We start from the raw sequence: 22,901 nt of genomic DNA on the forward strand, positions 1-22,901 counted from the left end.
TGCTTTACTTAGCTTCAGTGTCCTGGTGTTTAAAATGTGGTTTAGAAATACGTAAATCATGGGGAAGGTTGGATGGTCTAAAGAGAGAATTAATATCATAATGAAAATTCTGTGCATTTGCCCTGGGATGCTGGGATGCTGATAGTGATACACAGATTTACAAAGAATCAAGATTACAATAAAGATGCTGATGAAACTATTGAGCATAATTTAATGCCTTTAATTTAGACCATATTTTAATCTTGTAGCTCTAAAGGCCAGACCATATTTCTGGTTAATTAAGTACCAGATGTCAAAACTGATGAAATTGAGATAAAACTGAATATGAAGTAATTTGTTTTTAAAGTGGTCTAGTTTTAAGCCTAAGGCATAATCAAATGTAATTTCTAAATGTAATAAAGGCAACAGTGAAAATATCATAAAACCAGTCCTAGGAACTCAGCTCTGTTTTTCTTGCTGGTAATTTTGAAATTTAAATAAAATGTGATGTTACTTAAATGATTTTCCTAAGTTTGATAACTATTTATAGAAAAAAACTATTGCCCTGAGGTATAACTGCAGGGAAAAAAATTTCTAGAGTTAATGAAGAACCAAGAAGTAAATTTCAGAATAAAGTCCTTGATCAGTTTGCTGCTTTTTTCACTACTGAGCTGTGAAAAAAATTTTAAGATTTTATTTATTTATTCATGAGAAAATGGGGGGTGGGCAGAGACATAGGCAGGAGGAGAAGCAGGCTCCCCCCCCCCCAAGGAGCCTGATGTGGAACTCAAACCTAGACCCGGGATCATACCCTGAGCCAAAGGCAGGTGCTCAACTGCTGAGCCACCCAGGCATCCCTGAAAATTCTAACTCTAATGGAGCATGAGAAAGGTGGGAGAAGATGCAGGAAATGAGAGGTAAAAACCAATGCCAGACCCCACCAAAGTACTAGAAAGCCTCGTGATCTTGACTGTCTTTGCTGAGTGCTTGTTGCCTCATCCATCCACTAAGTCATGGTGGATTGATTATCTTCAGATGTAAATCTGATCATATTAAAAATGAGAACATCTTAACCGGATATAAAAAGATCTTTCAAGATCCAGTCCATGTCTCTGTGCTTGGTTTCTGCATCTCCAGGTGCACCTTTGTGCACTAACCAAGCTCAGTAGCAAAGGGGCCCCGGTTTCATACCTTTGTGAATATGCAGAGTCTTCAGCCCGAGAACAGCCCCGCCTTGCTTACCTGCCCTGCAGGTGTTAGTTGAGTCATTTTTCCTGACTTGCATCCCTGCCCCTCACAAATCAGCGGTGCATCTGGGCCCTCAACGTTGCCGGTAGAGGTTTTTTAGGGCACAAAATCCTTGGCATCCCAATTGTTTAACTTGCTTAATATGCCCTTTTGCAAGAGAGTGGATTTGAAGTGGATTTACTCCCCTTATCCTCAGTGCCAAACTCTGACTTGCATATTGCTCTGTAAATGCTGAGTGAATTTTTAGACAGAAAACTGAGCACTTGAGGCAAGTGTGTCATATGTTCTCCAAGACAGCTGCCCTGGTCTCTTCCAATAAGACAGTGTCCAGAGAAGAAGAGTGAGTGAGTATGTGTGGAGAGAGGAAAGTGCACGTGGCTTAAAAAGTTAACTTGCACAGGGGCCCCTGGGCGGCTCATTCGTTTAAGCCTCCGACGCTTGGTTTTGTTGGGCTCCGGTCCCCATCCCGCAGCTGTGGGATTGAGCCCCGCGGCAGGCTGTGCGCAGGGCTGTGCTCTGCTGCAGGTTCGTCATCGCTCTGCCCTTCCCACTCGCTCTCACTCTAAGAAATCTTTTTTTTTTAAAGTTAACTTGCCCCAACACAGAATGGAGTGACTTGATTGAATAGGAGCAAACACAAGAACAAACCTAATTACTTTAAAAACCTAGAGAAGCATTTTAGACGTAAGTTTGTAACCCCGTCCTGAGAGATTCAGAGTAGTCTGGAGTGAAGTTAAGGACCATTTTCTCTCCTGGGTTGTTTTCATAATTACCCACGGGAACTTCGGAATTGCTCAGGAATCCCTTTGCAGGTGACTGGTTTCCATGCTAAGTCATTAACGGTGCTATATTTTTTTCTCAGGCTTCACAAACTTCTAGAAGTGTTTGAGTACTCCTTTAGCGAGGCCAAAAAACTTACATGCTTAAGTATCATTGCCTACTTGTGGTATGCTAATATTTCTTGGTATCAGGATTTATGGAGATGTACATAGATGACTAAAATACCATTTTTAGAAGATTTTAATTTCCAAAAAACCAGTTGTTTTCAAGTTTCTTAAAATAGTTTTCTGAAATGACTAGTCATTCATAATTAATTTCTCTGTATCACCGGATTAGTGTGCTAGGGCTGCCATAACAAGTGCCACAAACTGAGTGGCTTAAATTTATTGTCTTATGTCCTGGAGGTTAGATGTCTGAGATCTAAGTGTTGGCGACATTGGCCGCTTCACGTTGCTGTCAGGGGAGGATCTGCCCCCACCTTTCTTGTTGGTTTGTAGATGCTGTCTTCTCTGTGTCTCTTAAATCCCCTTTCCTCCATGGGTGTTTGTGTCCTAACTTTGCTTTTTTATAAGGACACCGGTTATACTGGATTAGGGCCCACCCTGATGACCTGATTTAAACCAACTGTAACTACAAAGATCTATTTCCAAATTCATTCTGAGGTAGTGGGGATTAGGACTGTAACCTAGTTTTGGGGGCACACAGTTCAAACCACATCAGCATTGATGATTGGACTAATCGTCAGAGTTGACGTGGACACATGCTCAGTTTCTTTGCTTAATTTTTAGTGGTATAATAAAAATAGCAGCACCGAGGGGCACGTGGGTGACTCAGTGGTTGAGCATCTGCCTTTGGCTCAGGTCATGATCCTGGGGTCCTGGGATTGAGTCCTGCATCAGGCTCCCCACAGGGAACCTACTTCTCCCTCTGCCTATATCTCTGCCTCTCTCTGTGTGTCTCATGAATAAATAAATAAAATCTTTAAAAAAATAGCACCTAAATAATGCTAACAGAGTTACTTAATGGTTGTCCATCTCCCCCATCACCTCCCCCAGGAGTGTACTTATCTTTATTTCAAGTGTGGAGTTAACCATCTATCTGTCAAGTGAAAAAGTAGTTGGTGACATGGTTATGGATTTGTCTTTTCTTATGAATCTTCCTGACAGGATGAAACTATTTTTCTGGGAAAATGGTTTTTAACTTCAGGAAGACATGAAGAGTTTACATGACTGTAAAAAAAAAAAAATCCATCTGGTTGTGGAAGCAAATAGATTGTAGATTGTTGCTCTACAATCCCCTATGATCTAGACAAGAGTTGATTAAAATTCTTCACTTCTAGGTTAATTTTCTTAAAGCACTTAGGCTCACTCTCTTGCTCAAAAGCTTTCCTGGACAACCTCTAACTTAAAAGTTCAAAGTCTAGCCTGATGTTAGACTTTCACAACTGGTCTTCCACTATGACATTCTATGCTTACACTTGCATATACCTGTTTTGTTTTTTGAATAAAGTCTTATACAAAATTTTTAATTTAACAAATCCTCTCAGATTATTCTATCTCACCTTTTAGGTATCTACCTACCTAAAACCTTTGTCTTCAAAACCATGTGTTGCATCATTGTGATACACTGTAACTTAACCAGTCTCCAATTGAGGACCATTTAAATTGATACCATCCTTTAGATATAATGAGTAAAATTACAAGCAGTATATGTGTATCTACATGATTTTGCATATATATGACTATATCTTTAAGGTAAATGTCTAAAAGAGGGGGTGCTGAGTAAAGAATATTCTGAGAGCTATTATTAAAATACCTTTTTGTTACAGCAGCTTATGCTTGCAATGGATGAGGTTGTTTATCTTCCCCCAAATTCTCACCTATATTCTTTTTTTTTTTTTTAATTTATTTATTCATAGAGACACACAGAGAGGCAGAGACACAGGCAGAGGGAGAAGCAGGCTCCATGCAGGGAGCCTGACGTGGGACTCGATCCTGGGTCTCCAGGATCAGGCCCTGGGCCGAAGGTGGCACTAAACTGCTGAGCTACCCGGGCTACCCCTCACCTATATTCTTTCCAACTTTTTGATCTTTCCTGATTTCTGAGAAGAAAATTATCTCATGGTTTAAATTCTATTTCTGTCTATTTACTTCACTATCTTTTCCTGTGTTTAAAACCCCTTTGGACTTTTGAGAACTGTGTTCATATGCTTTACTCATTTTCTTTGTATTACCATTTTTCTAATTTGAAGGAGCTTTTAAATATTAATTAGCCCTTTGTGACATGAAATGAACTTTCAAATTTTTTTATAGTGATATGAAATGAACTTAAAATTTTTTTTTTTTATATTTTGGCAGGTTACTTTTTTTTTTTTTTTTTAATTCATGACAGACACAAACACAGAGAGAGAGAGGCAGAGACACTGGCAGAGGGACAAGGAGGCTCCATGCAGGGAGCCCGATGTGAGACTCGATCCTGGGTCTCCAGGATCAGGCCCCCGGCTGAAGGCGGCGCTAAACCGCCGAGCCACCGGGGCTGCCCTGGGTTACTCTTTCAATGTTTATGGTCTAACCTTTTCTGATCATGGAATCCTAACCCTTCCTAAACCATCTTCCTGTTTTATTTTTTGTTGTTTTTTTGTTTTTTTAAAGATTTATTTATTTACTCAGAGAGAGAGAGAGAAAGGCAGAGACACAGGCAGAGGGAGAAGCAGGCTCCATGCAGGGAGCCCGATGTGGGACTGGATCCAGGGTCTCCAGGATCACACCCCAGGCTGCAGGAGGCGCCAAACCGCTGCGCCACCGGGGCTGCCCCCATCTTCCTGGTTCAACCCGACTTCTCCCTTCTTGAAATTGTACCCTCAGGGGAAGCTGAGGGTCACCTGTCTTTCAACACTTGCCTCCTTTCCTTAAGCAGATGTGACAACTTTCAAAGGTGGACCGTCTTCATATCCTAATGATCAAACATATTCACATCCAAATGATCAACGCAGTCATCTCTATTGATGATGGTAATTGCAGCAGCTCTAGCTGGGTTCACATCAAGTCATTGCCAGTCATACCCCATCACAGTGTTTTTTTTCCTCAATTTATGTGTGGTTTCTTCAAGTTACTGGTGTTTTGGCTCAGCAGTTTCACGGAATCAGCACAAACTACACTAATGAAAAAAAAGTTATCTTGCACTTGGAAAGAAGAGTTGTCTAGGCCACGTATTAGGTCAGCTGTCACACAGTGTTCCAAGTTGAACGTTGGCTACTGGCGCTGTGCTCTTTTTAATGTGTTAAGTAGGGCAATTTCACTCTCACGTAGTCCCAAAACTGTCAACAGTGAGAACATTCTAGGGAACAGTAGAATGAATGACCTTGCGATTTTTTTAAAGACATTTATTCATTTTAGAGCAGGCATGAGGGGGGTAGAGGGGAGCGGGAAGCCAGATGCGGGGCTCAGTCTCACACCCTGAGATCATGACCTGAGCTGGAGTCAAGAGTGGGTCCCTTAACCGACTGGGCCATTCAGGTGTCCCCAACCTTGCAATTCAGAGTGTGATAAAGAAGAAATCATTGACTGATTTGCAACCTGCTGGCAAATCACAGTCCTCTGACATTCAGCCTCCCCTAGTCTTTTGATCTGCTAACAAGGAGGGGGTCTCTTAGGTGTTCAGACACAACAGAGCACAAAGTAAAATTAAATAAATCACATGGAATATAATCTGCTCTGCCCGCTGAACGTATGTGTGCTAGGCCCAGGGCAGGGTAAAGGTTACACAGTACGGTAGCCACCGGGCCTATTATGCCATGTTTATGTAGGTTTGATTGGAACTTTCTGCAATATGGGCAAAGATTTGTGATTTGGTTAAGAAAATTGACATGGCAGTTTAAGTTTTGTAAAACAACCAAGATATCCATAGGCTACAGTATCTAGTTCAGTATCATTTTATGAAAAATTCAAGATTCAGAAAGTTTCAATCCCCCCCAGGCCATATTGTTAGGAACAAAATCCAGGTCTCCTCTAACTCCTGGTCTAGTATTTTTCTAAGAACCTCCAGTTCTTGGCAGTCTGGGCCCCCTGAGAGCCACAGAAAGGGAAGTTAGAGCGTGTGGCTCTCTCATCTCTCACTGCTCCCAGCAACACCAACCAGGCCGAAGGCCATTGGGAAAGAGCAGACTCGCCCGTGGCCTAACCACGGCTTTCTGTCCCTTCCTAAGCAGTCACCGGTGCCCAGGGCACACTGAGCACTGACAGCTGCACTCTTCTCCCAGATGGAATGATGCTCCCGCCGGGGGTTATGACTAGAGTCCCCGTTGTTTGGTACCAAGCCCGTTTATGCTTGTTACATGCTGATTACATAATTTAAGTAAATTCTACGTATCAGCTGTACTAGATGTGGTGACAACAATGTATCCAAGGAAATGATTCTGCTGGCACATAGCTTCAAAATATTGTTGTTTTCTTCGGCTGCAAAGAAACTAGACTTTAAATTAGGGTTGGTATATTATGTATGTAGGTTATGGGAAAAAGAAAAAACTAGCAATAGACCCATTTTTTTTTCTAAAGATAGTATTTATTTGAGTCTTAGAGTCTGAGCAGGGGTCCAGGGAGGGAGCAGAGGGAGAGGGAGAAGCAGGCTCCCTGCAGGGCAGAGTGCCCTGCTGATCCCAGGGCTCCAGGATCATGGCTGAACTGAAGGCAGAGTCTTAAGCGACTGAGCTACCCAGGCACTCTGCAACAGGGTGCAATATTCTATAAAAAATAACTACATTAAATTTAGTGACTGAAAGTGTATTTTAAAATATATAAGGGATACATTTTTAATGGTTTTCCACTTAAAACTTTTGATTGGCCCTCCTAGTTGTGTCAGGGAAGAGGGATTTTGCTGTAAACCCGCATGCCAAATCCCTGTCAGATCCCGTATTTTAACTTCTGTGTATTCTCTCCCAGATTTCATAGTATCAAGCATCACATGGTAGCTTTAAAATTAGTTACCAAAGGATCTTACTAGCTAACAATATCAGATTTTAAATATAGTCTGTGTGGTCTTTTCACTGGAAAACATGAAATAGATTTCACTTAGATGACAAAATGGAATTTTACATTTTTGATGTTCCAGTCATTTTAGACAAATTTCAAAAAATTTAAATACTTTCACTGTTAATCAGTGAATTTTACTGCAAAATTTAAGATGTTATTTATTTGAGAGAGAGCACAATTGGGGGGAGGGGCAGAGGCAAAGGGAGAAGCAGGCTTCCTGCTTAGCAGGGCTCTATCCCAGGACCCTGAGATCATGACCCAAGCCGAAGGCAGACGCTTAACTGACTCAGCCACCCAGGTGCCCCTATTTCACTTCTTTAGAGGAAGTGTTTGATGGATGATTTATAAGATGCAAAAACTTTTTTTTTTCTATTGAATTTAGTGAAACTGTCAATCACCGTGGCTTATTATTAACTCAAAAAATTACCATCTATACATTTCCTATATGAATTCAAAAAGTTGGCAGTTCTGGTACATGATCAACTTGTCCTTTTTTTCCCCTCCTAAATTAAGCTCTAGGCCCAAGGTGGAGCTTGAACTCACCACCCTGAAGATCAAGAGTCACATGATCCACTGACTGAGCCAGCAAGACACCCTTCCACTTGTCCATTTGTTTCTAAACTTGAAAGTACTCCCCTACACCTAACTCCACTCCAACAAAGGTGGTATATTTAGATATATGACTGAAGACAATTCCAAAAGAGATCCATAGTTTAATATCTTTTTTTTTTTTAGATTTTATTTATTCATGAGAGACACAGAGAGAGAGGCAGAGACACAGGCAGTGGGAGAAGCAGGCTCCATGCAGGGAGCCCCATGTGGGATTCGATCTCAGATCTCCAAGATCACGCCCTGGACTGAAGGTGGTGCTAAACCACTGAGGTACCTGGGCTGCCCTGTAGCTTAATATCTAATGATAAAGATTGGTTAAGTCACATACATATGAATAGAGGAAACTACTAAAAATCATGTTTTAGAAAAAAAAGTCAATGACATAACAAAATGTTAAACATTTTCAAATTGTGACCATAAAATGAATATATTTCATAATACAACAGGATAGGCATATATAAAGTAAAAGCTCTTTTAAACACCCCCATCTACTAAAATAACAGTGGTTATATCTGCTGGAGTGATTATTTGAGTGATTAATGATCTTTCTCTGTGCTTCTAGGTTTTTTTTTTTTTCCCTGAAGGAGTATTACTTGTTAACTGAAAAATAATTCTAATAAAGAAATGTGTAAATGAGTATGGCATAGTTAGAATTCCCCATTCCCAATGACAATTCTACATGTAGATTGTGTTTACTTGCTTAAAAAAGCTAAAAAACAAAACTGTAGCCAGTTTTCATGGATTAACTACAAATAACAGCCTTCCACTTCTAAGTGGGGAAAAAGAATATCTGATGCCCCCTTGTGGCCAAAATTTTAATAAGGTAGTTGATTCCTTTTCATTCAAATCAGTCTACACCAAGAAAATTATTTATTCTATTGCTTTCTAAATGATAAAATGCTCACATAATACTCTTTACAGTTTAGTCTATGTATCATCATGTGTCCCGGAGTTATACTTCCAGGCTTTGAAGCCCTGATAATTTAGGTCACCTGGGGCAACCTACTTGCATATGTACTTGTAGAAGATGAGAATAGTAAAATATACACGGGTTTTTTTTATTTTGTTTTGTTTTTTAATATACACGGGTTTATCTGAGAATGGAAGGGACTTACTGGTAGTACCTATCACACAGTATGGTGAACATCTTCCCACATGAGTAGATACAAATTCTCATGCTTTTACAAAGTTTGAATTAATTTATAATCTTATTTATGGCAAATGATGCTGCATCAATTTTACATTTTTATGTATTTGCAAAAGTATTTCCATAGGTTATCTTCTAGGTGTACAGAATTTGAATTACCAGGTAAGAGAATTATATGGTAAAAAACACTGACAGTATCAAATTCTCTTCCACAAAGAATGCAAACCACAATCTTTCCCATGTTGGTCAATTTGTGAGGTCAAAAATGGTATTTCATGGCTTCAACTTATATTTCCCTGGTCATTAGTGTGCCATTAGCACATCCTCTGTTTTTAGCCATTTGCATCTATTTATATTTTATATTTATTTAGTTCTGCTAAATAATTATTCGTAGAACCTTTTCATATTCTCAGAATAGTAATTCCTTTTCTTTTAAACATGGTGTGGAGATTTTCTTTTAACTTTATGATGTCTTTTGATAGGCAGTTTACTTTTAATTCCAAACCACCAACCTTCCTGTTAAAATTGGGAAGAGTTTCCTAAGCTAAAGTTACTAAATACCTCCCTTCATATTTTGTCAGAATTTTTAGTTTCATAATTAACATTTTATCTTTAATCTACCTGGGATGTATTTTTATACTGTAGGGTAGGAATTTAACTTTAAAAACAATGCATATAGGGGAGCCTCCCTGGCTTAGTCAGAGGAGCATGGGACTCTTGATCCTGGGTCATAAGTTCAAGCCTCATGATGAGTATAGAGATTATTTAAAAATTTTTTTAAAAAATGTAAAAATACATAGCCAAACAGTTCACTATTAATTTTTTATTAGTGAATTATTTTCAATTTGAAAAGTCACATTCACTCTACATTAAACTTTTGTTTCTGGTTGTGCACTTGTAATCCTGTTTCATTGTTCATTCCTATGTTATACTTTTGAGTATATACTGACAAATCATGTAAAGGGAAGAATACTCCCTGTCCATTATTCTTTAAAAAAAAAAAAAATTGCTGGTTACTTTTGAGAATTATTTTTCCATGTAAACTTAAAATCAGGGTTTCATGTTCCATTACAATTTTATCAGACTTTTAATTATGACTTATATTGACTTTACATATTAACTTGAAAAGTGAGGTTTCCATAATGTTGAGTCAATTTAGAAATCTAGCATATTCTTCTAGTCAGTTTTTTGTAAATTCTTATAATTTTTTCTCCATTTGACTCACTCATTTCTGTTGTTACAGTTTATTTCCAGGTATTTAGTACTCTTAATAATAGGGGTTCTCTCTTATAAAGCACTATTTTAAGTTTTTCTTATGAAATTAATATTATTTACGAATAACTGGGAACAGTGGAGGAAAAGCATATATTACCACTCTATTATTACAAGCATTATTTTGAAATTTTTCCCTGTAGATATAGTTTGATCAAAAATTTTAACCACATTGCAATCCTTTAATTCAGAAGTTTAACACGCTGCCCATGAGATATACATGCAATTTGGTTATCATAAAAAATGTCGTCTTTCTGCATCTCTAGTTACAACGTAATAATGCTCAGTATAAAAATCTAGAGACTGAAATGTACCATCTAGAAAAATAAAGTTCTTTGTATCTGGCCCCTTCCCCTGCCTCTGAGAACACTAGCTACTGTTAATGTGGTATTTATTTTTCCAGACAGTTTTTGGCACCATCATAGAAATAATATTTTTCATCTCCCACTTGCAGTATTTCCCCAATTTGCAACATTTTATTCCCTGTGATCACATTTTTTTTTTTTTTTTGTCACTACGTGGTATTTTCCACGGTATTTTCTTGAGTATATGTTCAGATTTTACTTAACTGTTTACTTGTTGGCTACTTAGATTTTTGTTGTTTTTGCCACTCACAATTTTGCAATAAACACTTTTATATATATAATGGTCCCTTTGAGTATTTTTCAACACAGATTCCTAGAAGTAGTTTCTTGGTCAAAAGATAGGCACATTTACATTTTTAACTGCCCTTCAAAAATGGTGACATTTTAAAGCCTCGTTATGATGTCTACATTATAATACTTGGTATTTTCAAGACTTATGAAATTTGAGCAAGGCTCCCATTATGTAATTTATAGGAGTCATTTCTATAGCAAGTTACTCCTTTTTTGAGGATAAAGACAAAGTTTAGCACTTTTATTTGTGCTGATCATGTGCTTTAAGGAATAAACATCAAATCACTCTAATTGTAGTGGGGACTGCTACACGTACTAATGGTAAATTTGCTTCTGACAAGGATTAGATGGGTTTCCATTTCTTTTCTTAGGTTATCCTTTAAATTACATGAAAGAGCCATGGAATATGGAAGGTGCTTCATGTTATAAATTGGGAGACAGGCCATATTTTCTGTGAATAGTGTATACATTTTAAACAGGAATTGCATGAGCCTTCTCTAGAACTAGTGTTTGCATGACAGCTTCCCATTATAAGCCAATGCTCCATCAGTAATGTAGGGATATGGTTGGGTTTCCCTTCAAACCTCACAGTATCACTGCCTCACAAGTGGAATACAAAACTCCAGAGAATATTATGAGAATACTGAATAGTAGGTTAAATTACCAAATATTTGGTAACTAAAAGAAGTTAAAGCCTATCATGAACTTGGGCCTTTATAATACCACTAATTCTCTGTGTGATCTTCCTCCTGGACCTATCATTGGTAGTTTGCTTTGTCATCTCAGTCCTGTCAAGTGGGCTGTTATTTCCTATTGCAATTTGATTTATAGTTCAAGCAAATAAAAAGTCTGTTATTAGTCCCTCTTCAGAAATATCTGAACACTTTGTAAAGAGGAACTTTGTCAAGGCTTTATTGTTTATCAACAGATATTTTAATGTCTTCTATCCTTACTTGCTTAATCTAACCTTTGCATCTTGTTACTTATTTTCAAATATTGGCTTGATATTAAACCTTCTCACAGTATTATTGTAAGTAATGAGCTGACCCAAGCAAGGTACCATCAACCATGGGCTTTACAAAACAGGGTTGGTTTAAGTCAGGGCTTCATTTCTTAGGTTTTTGTTATCTTGGGCATTTTTTGCTTCTCGGAGAGTCCTTTTCTAAATTGGGATAATAATGGTACCTGCCTTATGGGGTGATTATGAGGACTAAATAAGTTACAATAGATATGAAATTTTTAAAAACTTATGTTATCTATGAAATGGATAGAATGGCACTCTGGCAAGGTAAATGCATATGATAGCATTTAAGTTTTTCTTTCCAATCATCAAAGAAGTCACTTTAAGAGTGATAGTTGAGAAGTCAACATAAATGTGTTATTAATCTTAAATTGAAATCATAAGTTTGCTTAAAAGTTAAATATTTTAAGATAAATATTACACTAAAAAAAAAACAGAAATAAGCACTTTACTATTAATAGAACTTACCAAAAGAATTTGTATTTTTTAACTTTAAAATTTCTCATGTCCAAGTTTAATCTCTGAATTTAGAGCCTTGTCATTATGCCTACAAATGTAAGATGGAGAATTAAAACAAATAATCATCATTCAGTCACAAGCCACTTGTTTGAAACAGCCTGAAAAGGCTTCAAGCTGAAATCATGCAGCAAGTCTTCATTAGCAGCCCTAAATTGTCTACGGGAGACACTTAAAGATGTTAAAATTCCTAGAGTCCTAAATACCATTAAAAGTTTGACAAACTTCTATCCCATGCTTACGAGACTGAATTTAAGACCCAACGGCTGAAAGATGGCTTTTTCCATTAGGAATGGATTGGAAAAACTATTCTGAGTCTTCTTCTGCTTTAAATAACTTTCCTAACAAGCTGAGAGGCTGGATAGCCAATCGAAGGGCAAAATCTTCTAGAGGTAATAGGTCTAATGCAAAATTAGCCTTTTTCACAAGGCACTCAGCCATTTAGCTGTCAGCACTAATGAAGAGATTTAGGTTTTATAGTAATCTAATGTGGAAAGAAAAATCTAGTTACTAGATGTGTGCTAAAAATAATTCCCTTCTTGACAGTATGACTATTATGCTTCTAATTTTCCCAATAAGCTTGTAACTACAAGCAAACTAAAAGAAAAGCTGTTAACTCCTATGCTTCTAATTTTCCCAATAAGCTTATAACACAAGCAAACGAAAAGAAAAGCTATCTGTTAACTCCATGATAAAAATACTTGTAACCTGCTACCTTTACAACTGCAATCTGCCATTATCACACAGAACTCTCTAGGACCCATAAGGGAAGCCTAACAGTTAAAAAACATTTTAAATTTAAATAAAGCTTATCATCCTGTGATGTTGGTTACCCTAAGAAAAATCTGCTCAAGTTTGAGTAGGTATTCATTATATATTTCAGGGAAAAAAGATTATCATGGTTTAGAAATATATTAAAAGATATATAGTTTACCCAAGATAATATTAAAACTAGAAGAGTCTCTAAAATTTAAAAACAAATTTCATGTTGAGGTTGCAGAATTTAAATTCCACATACTTCAAACCTTTGGGCTATACGTATCCTTAGAATTTGTGCACTTCTCTGGTACTCTATACTTAAATAGAACCTATCATAAAAAATGACTACAGGAATTATTTGGAGTAGCCAAGGGCTTCTAATCATTTATTAGGAAGCTGTGATTTTTCTGATAAGTCAAATAATTTATGACTAGAAATTTAAAGATGGTGCAAAATAGGAAAAAGTATCTAAAAAATTTAATTTTGGGGGAAAAAAATCCAAATTCTTCTCTCTCTCTTTTTTGTAGTTCAAGTACGCTTACAAGACAGATGACGTTACGGTGGTATAAATATGAAGGACTACTGAAGAATCTGAAAAGTACCGTACTATTTGGCTTTATTTCAGACATCTGTTAAAGACTTTCATGTGTTGAAAAAAAGCACAAGGATCAGAGATTAAGAACATTTCTGCTTTATAAAGTGGCACCAGGCATTTAAGTCAGATGCCATATCAAAATTAATACAGACTAAATCTTTGGTTAGGGAAATCCTACCTATAGCAACTTTGATGGCTGAAAAAATGTTTTATTATATTTATATTTTCAATTCATACTAATAAATTGTGGACTTTTTATATGCATTTTCTTATGGTTGCCTTGGGGAAAGTTACGGTTAATAAAAAGTTGATTTTTTAAAAGAAAAAATTAAATTCTTACATTTTTTATTCTTTGCTAAATATTTAAGCACATTAAACTGAAATATCCCGTTTGCTATTTCTCCTTTTATGCACAGAAAAGAAGCACACATTGTCATGCCTCAAACTACTTTTTATTTGCAACTACATGATTTCACGCAATTTTTCTAAACAATGACATAAAATAGATTTCCTTGTGTATAAATAACTTACATACTCTCCATAAAGTAAATGCTCAAAGGTGCTAGAACAGATCGTCTGCTGCTACAGTGTTCTCGTATCCAACAGAGTTGATGCACAATATATAAATACTCAAGTCCAATATTAAAAACTCAGGCACTTGACTAACTTTAATAAAGTTTCTCAAACTATATCAATATATCTAAAGTGCATATATATTTTTTAAGAAAGATTATTATCAATAACTTTTCTATAAAAATAAGTTGATGGTTTGGCCCATCTAACTTTACTAGTATGAGTATGAACTTTTAACTTTTAATGTGGTCAGGCTTGGTCTACCTTCTCTCAACACTGACACCAACAGAATCAAAAGCAGCTAGTGAGGTGCTAACATGTGAGGATTAATCCAGTGATTCCGGTCACAATGCATTCCAGGAGGAGGTACCCATGTTACTGGAATTGGGCGATATGGTTTATTCTTTCTTCCCTGATTTGGATAACCAAATGGAATAGGAGGAGGGTAGTGATTCTGATGACCATTCCCTCGGTACATTCCTGGCTTTTTTCTGGGCAAAGGGTGCCACATTGGAAGAGGCGGGAATATTAATTCTGAAATCTGCATGAAAGAGAAAACAGTAAATTCAAAGGAAAAATTAGTCACATTATGTAAAAACAATGCAGAAGTACAGGTTACTCTTTAAAGACGAACCAAATCACTCACCCATACTCTTAAGAGGTCTAAGTGACATCCTATGGTCAGATATAAATATGTTAAAAACTTCATATATAATAGGTGACTGATTTATTTTCTGAATGAAAATGACTGAATGAAATTGAAAGAATGAATGAACTCAAAACAGCATTCTAAGAAAAGATTAAAACAGAAATGAATGGAAGCGTGAAAGGACACACCATGTTTTAGACCAGTGGTTTCCACAGCTGGATGGTTATTAAGGAGTCACCTAGAAAGCTTTTAAAACACAAAATATTCATATCCTAGCCCTGACCAATAACAAAAATGTAAAAACAGAGGTCAGGTATTCTGACTACAATGTATGTGATTCTAATGCAGCCAGTCTTGTTTCCGAACAACAGTACTAGATTATCCCAAAGTCAAATGGGACATCAAATTCACAAAACAACTCAAAGTCATCAGCAGTTTTGGAGCCCCCTGCTCAGAATGCTGTACCTTGTGACTGTGAGTTTCTGAATTCTCTCATTTCTAATCTTCAATTTTTAATATAAGTATTTTAAAATTTATATTCTCTATAAAATTGCATTCATAGCCTAAAAAATACAAACAGTATATATAAAAGCATACACAATGAATGTAAAATCCCTGTATCTGATTGACAGCTACTCAGTTGCCCTCTCAGAGGCAACTGACACTAATTTTTTTGGTGTATACCCTTAAATTTTCATGCATATACTTGGGTGTACATCTGTACATACATTTTGAAAAACATGCACATACAATTTTCTTCACTACTTTTTGCACTTGATAAACACATCCCAGAGATACTCGTATCATACCTAAATTCCTTTTTCATTATCTGACAGCTAGGTGTAATGCAATGACTATGCCACACATCAGTGTCCTATTGATGGAACATTAGGCTGTTTTCAGTGTTTTACTATTACAAACAATGCACAAAATAAAACAATGCTTCAACGAATAACCTTAGTATGTTAATTCCTAATTATATAAAATAATGCTAAAAAAATAAAAAAAATAAAAAAATAAAAATAAAATAATGCTGAAATAAGGAAGAATTTAGAGTTCCAACTAATAATTGACTCATATTACAAACAGCAAAATGAAATGTTTTCATTTCTTTTTATACTGAGGTGCTGAAAATGTTTTAAAACTGTCAAGAGATGGGGGATCCCTGGGTGGCTCAGCGGTTTAGCGCCTGCCTCTGGCCCAGGGCGCGATCCTGGAGTCCCGGGATCGAGTCCCGGGATCGAGTCCCGCATCGGGCTCCCAGCATGGAGCCTGCTTCTCCCTCCTCCTGTGTCTCTGCCTCTCTCTCTCTCTATGTCTATCATAAATAAATAAAATAAATAAATCTTTAAAAAAAAAAAAACTGTCAAGAGAGAAAAGGGTGCCTGGCTGGCTCAGGGAGAAGAGTATGTGACTCATCTCAAAGTTGTGAGTTCAAGCCCCACTTTAGGGGTTCAGATAAAAAAAACTGTCAGAAAAGACAAAATTCTGGAGCTTACATTATCCTTTCCAGTTAATCCTCACCCCCATAAGCAACCACTGTTCTGATTTTTATCATCAGACTTGAGTTTTCCCTGTTTGTGAACTTCATATAAATAGAATCATCTAGCATGTGTTCTTTGGTGGATGGCAAAATTCACTTGCTCGATCAAATGTTTTTGGGGTCCTTCCAGATTATATTTATTATTAGTTCTTCCTATTTTACTATTATTCTACTGTGTAAAAACCTCACAATTTTTCTCCCATTCACTTGTTTGTGGACATTTCAGTTGCTTTCCATCTTGCTACTATGAAAAAAAGCTGTTATAAACATTCTAACACATGTTTTTGTAAATATTTTCATTTCTCTTATTAAATACTTAAGTGTTAATGTTGGGTAATAGGGTAGATGCATATTTAGTAAGCGCCAATAGTTTTCCAAAGCGGTTGTGCCATTTCACACTCCCACCAACAGTTTATGAATCTAGCTACTTCACATCCTTGCCAGCAGTCAGACTTTAATTTTAGCCATTCTGGAAGAAATTGTGTTTCACTGTGGTTTTAATTTGCATTTCCCAGATGACAAATAAGGTTAAGCACCTTTTCATGTGTGTTTACTGGACATTTATAGAACTTCTTTTGCACGGTGTTTAATCACATCTTCCCATTTTTAATTGGGTTGTTTGTCTTTTATTACTGATTTATAGGAATGATTTATAAAGTATATTCTGGAAACCAAGTCCTTTGATGTATGTATTGAGAATATTTTGTTCCAGTCTATGCTTTGCCCATTCATTTTCTTAATGGTATGTTTTGATGAGCAAAGATTTTTAATTTTGATGAAGTCAAATTTAACAAGTTCTTTTCTTTTGTTTTTTGTATACCCTGAAAGAAATCTTTGCTTATCCCAAATAATAAAGATATCTCTGAATACTTTCTTCTGAAAGTGTCAGAGTTAGCTTTTATGTTCAGGTCTAAGACCCATCTCAAATTAATTTTTTTTTTTTTAATTTTTATTTATTTATGATAGTCACAGAGAGAGAAAGAGAGAGAGGCAGAGACATAGGCAGAGGGAGAAGCAGGCTCCATGCACCGGGAGCCTGATGTGGGATTCGATCCCGGGTCTCCAGGATCGCGCCCTGGGCCAAAGGCAGGCGCCAAACCGCTGCGCCACCCAGGGATCCCTCAAATTAATTTTTTTGTGTATGCTGCCAGGTAGCAGTTACGTTCATTTTTTTTTTTTCTTATATAGAGTATCCAATGTGCCAGTTCCCTTTTTTTTTTTTTTTAAGATTTTATTTACTTATCCATGAGAGACACAGAGACATAGATAGACGGTGAAGCAGGCTCCCCATAGGGAGCCCGATGCAAGATTCAATTCCACAACCCCGGGATCATGACCTGAGCCAAAGGCAGACACTCCACACTGAGCCACCCAGGTGTCCCTAGTATGAGTTCTTAAAAGACTTTCCCTATTGAACTGCTTTGACACTTTCATAAAAAAAAAATAATAATAAAAAATAAAAAAGACTGTACATATGTAGGTCTATTTCTGGGCTCTCTATTTCGTTCCATTAATATATTTGTGTATCTATAAATCTTTAGCACACTATCTTATTAGACATAATGGCTTTATAGAAGTGTAGGCCTTTAACTGGAGTCTCCTTTTTATAAATTTTAAAATCAATGTCACTTTCTAGAAAAATCTTGTTGGGATTTTGACTGAACCTGAATTGACTCTATAGATCAATGTGGGGAGAAATGACATGATCTTCAATTCTTAATTAGTACAGTAATCTCTGGAAGGATCTTTAAAAAACCAGACAGATTCCTAAAAGAACAAAGGCCCCAAGCTAGGAACTTTGTGTCCTTACTTTGACAAGCCCCCTATTTACACCTTTTAGCAGTGCCAGGTTCAAGATGAAGTGGATAGGAAGAAAAGATTAAAGTGGGCCACTTGTACCAGCTTTCTACACAATGGCTTTTAACAGCCATGCTTCTCTGTCATGAACTGTTTTGTTAGTGAATAAAATGTCAAGGAAAAATGTCTTATTTTAAAGGCCCACAGAAGATACTTCAATTTCCATGCTTTTGTTATAATTTTATACTAACAGTTTCTCAACATGGGGGGAAATAAATGCAATTTAAAAGGAAAATCTGGGGGTGCCTGAGTGGTTCAGTCAGTTGGGCATTTGACTTTGGCTTGGGTCATGATCTCAGGGTTCTGGGATCAACCCCCCCCCATGTCTGGCTCCCTGCTCAGCAAGGCGTCGGCTTTTTCCCTCTCCTTTGCAGCTCCCCCTGCTTGTACTAATAAACAATAAGTAAAAATCTTTAAAAAAAGGATAATCTAAAAATTAAAGGCCAATTTACTTGCAATCAATTTGAGACTTACTTTCTTGCTTTGTTGAGTAATAATAAAATTCTGAGATAAAATTGCCACATGTGAATTAATTCCAGGCAATTTAACAACAGTAATTTAGAGTATATAATACACCACAGAGGGGAAAAAAAACCCAAATATTTACGGTAAAAGTCTTAAAAATCATCTCTGAAATACAAATACTATGTTTACTTATCTATATAGGGAATCTCTCAGGGAAAATACAGAAAAAAAAATCCTAGTAACAAATACTTCCATAGAAAAGTATAGCACTGCTGGTTGGGGGGAGGAGAGAGAGGACTTGGTCACCATTATAGTTTTTTACACTTAAGTTGTTTAAAGCAAGTGCATGTTATCTTACAATATATACCATATATCCTTACGAATATGATAATCTTCATAACTAATCTTCCTAGAAGGATAATTCAACAAATGTAAAAAAAAAAAAAAAAAAAGAAGTTAAACTGAAAGCATGTTCATGTTCATTATATAAATGTATGATGAATTTAAAGATTTAGTTTCTCTTGGGACACCTGGGTGGCTCAGCGGTTTAGCGCCTGCCTTCCGCCCAGGGTGTGATCCTGGAGTCCTGGGATCGAGTCCCACATCAGGCTCCCTGCATGGAGCCTGCTTCTCCTTCTGCCTATGTCTCTGCCTCTCTCTCTCATGAATGAATGAATGAATGAATGAATGAATGAATAAAAAAAAAAAAAAAAAAAAGATTTAGTTTCTCATACTCAAAACCCTGATTTCTCATTAAAGTCTAACTACTCATTGTAGCCCAAATCCAACCCTACAACAAATCTGGTATGTTTTATGTCTAATTAAGGCCAAATTAATAAAAATAGGTATATTTTAAATATACTCAAAATTAGAGTAAAGTGCATGTATAGAACACAGCTCAAATCAAAAGATGTCTTTAAATTTTCTTGATTTATCTTTTTTGTTGAACAGTATTGTATTGACAATTTAAAAAAGTATATTAAATGTTCCTTGGTATGTGGGGTATAAACAAGTGGATGAATTTCTAAGTGCATGCATAGTTGCTATATAACTCTTCAACTGCTGAAGTAAAGGAGATAGTGTTCTGACTTGAGTGAAAAATCTTATATATAATTCAGTGAAGTTTCTCTTTAATCTTGGAGAGAAGAAAGTTAAACCTAATGGTATGCAACAGAAGTGTTGAAGACTCTAAAAACTGAATACCTCCTTTGTAATAGTAAGGATCTTGAAATATCAGGAATGTTTTATCACCATAATTTTTTCTACTTTTTGTCACACCTTTTAAAATGTATTTACCATAAACAAACAACCAAATAAAATGTATTTATCCTACTTATATCTCAGAGGATCAGCTTCCCTTTATGTGGAAAGTAAGAAATGGGATTCAGTATCTCAAATCAGAAACCCTCGGCAATATGAGCAGGACCCCCTGGAATGACCTCGCAAGCCCTGCTCATCATCTTTAATAGAGAGACATCCATGGTTACCTGGTACACAGGGCTTGGGGTCGCAGTCACTGAACTGGGTTTCACTTCTACTTCTTTACTTGTTTCTTCATCTGAAGAAGAGGATCCTGAATGATAATCAGAGGTAACCTTATCAAGAGCCCTGGTAACTTTCTTGGAGATTTCATCCTTGTTCTCATCCTCATTTTCAAAGCTGGCAACAATGAATGCATTGTTTTTCTCTCCATACCTAAGGATTAAAAAAAACAAACTTACAAACCCTGAAGTACCATCAACAAAAGCAAGAAATTGTCCATAAAAACAAACAGCCTTGGATATGCCATTGGTCTAAAGCAAAGAAGGAGCTCTCCCCAGAACTTAACCTTACATATTCAGTATCTTTTATTTTTATTTTTTATTTATTCATGAGAGACACAGAGAGAGAGGCAGAGACACAGGCAGAGGGAGAAGCAGGCTCCATGCAGGGCCCAATGCGGGACTTGATCCTGGAACTCCAAGATTGTGCCCTGGGCCAAAGGCAGACGCTCAACCGCTGAGCCACCCAGGTGTCCTCATACAGTGTCTTAGCCCAGGTTCCATGACAACAGGCAAACCACGATTTTCTACCTCTGGCTTTATTCAATTACAAATAAAAGTGACTCCACATTCTCTTTCCCAATTTTCTTTCCTACTGCCACCCAACAAATAGTTGTTTAAAACACTGAAGAGAAATTCACTGTTTTGATTATATTTTTGTATGTACCATTAAACTGGCTGTACCTTAAAATTTTCTTTTCTTTTTTTTTTTTAATTTTTATTTATTTATGATAGTCACAGAGAGAGAGAGAGAGGCAGAGACACAGGCAGAGGGAGAAGCAGGCGCCATGCACCGGGAGCCTGATGTGGGATTCGATCCCGGGTCTCCAGGATCGCGCCCTGGGCCAGAGGCAGGCGCCAAACCGCTGCGCCACCCAGGGATCCCAGTTTTCTAATGTATTTTTAACTAACCACTGTAATGTAGATATTAGTAATTCAAGTCACAAATCAACTAGGTATTTCCTTTGAGATTGACTTTTACCATGATTAAATAAAAAAGGGGCCTGGTTTGCCTGTATCCACACTGACAAAAATAAGAACTGAGGAACTAAAAAACAAACAATTGTTGAGGAAAATAAAGAGGTTTTGCTGGAATTATATTGCTTATCTCATGGAGATTCCTACGAAAACTGCTCATTTCTCATCCTAATTCTTTTTAAAAAGTAAAACTACCCTTTTAATCCTCCCAAAGTATTTTTAGAGCCTTGAAATAGAAAATAATTGTTAGAATATTTAACTATAGCTGTTGGCTACTAAAAAAAAAAAGGAAAGTAAATTCTGCAATGAGTGAAAATAGCATAATGAATAGTAAAACTAGTAGTTTTTTTTTTTCTGAGACACAGAGAATCTTAAGAAAGCTCCATTGCCCACCGAGAAGCCCAACAGCCCAACGGGAGCTTGATGTCACGCCCTCGAAATCATGACCTGGGCTGAAATCAAGAGTTGGAAGCTTAACCAACTGAACCACCCAGGCCCCCATAAAACCAGTTTTTATTTGGAGATTAAGAAAAACCCACAAATCTATTTAAATAGACTGTACAACATAAACACTATGAAACAATTTCTAGTAAGTGTTAGGACAAAGGAATTAATTGTTAAGCAGTTCTTACACAACATGTAATTAAAGTTAGAAAGACAAAGTGATTTTAAGCTTAAAAAAAAAAACCAACCTTGACAGAAAACCACAGTTAATAATATAATAATATGTCGATTAATTTGTCTTTTTTTTTTTTTTTAAAGATTTCATTTATTTATTCATGAAAGACAGAGAGAAAGAGATATAGCCAGGGGGAGAAGCAGGCTCCCTATGAGGAGCCCGATGTGGGACCTCGTCCCAGGACCCTGGGATCACGACCCGAGCCAAAGGCTCAACCACTGAGCCACCCAGGTGCCCCTCAAGTTAAGTCTTCTCTCAAATTATTTCTCAATCAGAATATGTATAAAGTAAAAGGCCAAACTGCAATAAAGCCTTTCTTTGAAAGTTATATGGAGATCATGTAGCCTCATAGGTGAGTTCTACTTCTTTATATAGCTGTGCTGACTTCCACTCTCACACAGGCTGAATGGGCCATAAATACTACCTAAATATGGGACATAACTCCCTTTTTTATTCTTTTTCAGTTTATCTCATAAAAGGAGTTGCTACAGATGGTAGAAGGAGCACTGAACATGTTTCTGGTTCCAGCTCTCCCACTAACTAGCTCTGTGATAAGGGGCAAGTTATTTAATGTCTCCAGGCCACAGTTTCCTATCTGCTAGGCAAGAAAGCTGAACTGGCTGGATACTGGTTGGTCTTCAGCTAGTGTTTTTTTCCTAGTATAAGATGCCTGAGCATTTAGGCAAATCCTTCTTAACACAGAACTCCTGTACTGTAATTTCAACTTTACTTTGCATAGAGTTTTAGCAACGGAATTTACCTGTCTACCCATGGGTTAAGGACTCAACAAATTTCAATACAATGGTTAATTCACATGTTAATAATGTCAGCAATATTAAAGGGTTTATTAGGCCTATCTTCGGTTTTGCCCATTAATGGAATCAAAATTCAAGTAAAACAGAAAGGCAGGCAATTTGAGAAAAATCCCTGCCTCTGTAGAAACAGAAACCTAAATCAAGGGCAGACTGAAGGGTCAAATGACTGAAGGGTCAGCTTTATTAACT

At 36.8% G+C, this 22,901-nt stretch overlaps 2 protein-coding genes across 9 annotated transcripts in view; one reads left to right on the top strand and one right to left on the bottom strand.

Moving 5' to 3' along the window:
* Window positions 1–22,901, top strand: part of CXADR (CXADR Ig-like cell adhesion molecule) — a 226,915-nt gene that overhangs the window by 44,856 nt on the left and 159,158 nt on the right. For 2 of the 5 annotated variants that reach the window (XM_072806593.1, XM_072806591.1), the window contains exon 8: window positions 13,545–13,868. The exons of the other annotated variants lie outside the window; for them this stretch is intronic. In XM_072806593.1, coding sequence (XP_072662694.1) covers window positions 13,545–13,586 — 42 coding nt within the window. In that variant the 3' untranslated portion in view covers window positions 13,587–13,868. Of the gene's footprint in view, window positions 1–13,544; window positions 13,869–22,901 lie in introns of those variants that run through there. 5 annotated transcript variants of the gene reach the window in all.
* Window positions 14,043–22,901, bottom strand: part of BTG3 (BTG anti-proliferation factor 3) — a 37,951-nt gene continuing 29,092 nt past the window's right edge. For all 4 annotated transcript variants that reach the window (XM_072806605.1, XM_072806606.1, XM_072806603.1 and 1 more), the window contains exons 4-5: window positions 20,187–20,394; window positions 14,043–14,726 (exon numbers count right to left, since the gene is read on the bottom strand). In XM_072806605.1, the coding sequence (XP_072662706.1) occupies window positions 14,487–14,726; window positions 20,187–20,394 (448 nt within the window). In that variant the 3' untranslated portion in view covers window positions 14,043–14,486. The remainder of the gene's footprint in view (window positions 14,727–20,186; window positions 20,395–22,901) is intronic.

Source organism: Canis lupus, chromosome 30 (genome assembly GCF_048164855.1).
Source record: "Canis lupus baileyi chromosome 30, mCanLup2.hap1, whole genome shotgun sequence".
NCBI lineage: Eukaryota > Metazoa > Chordata > Mammalia > Carnivora > Canidae > Canis > Canis lupus.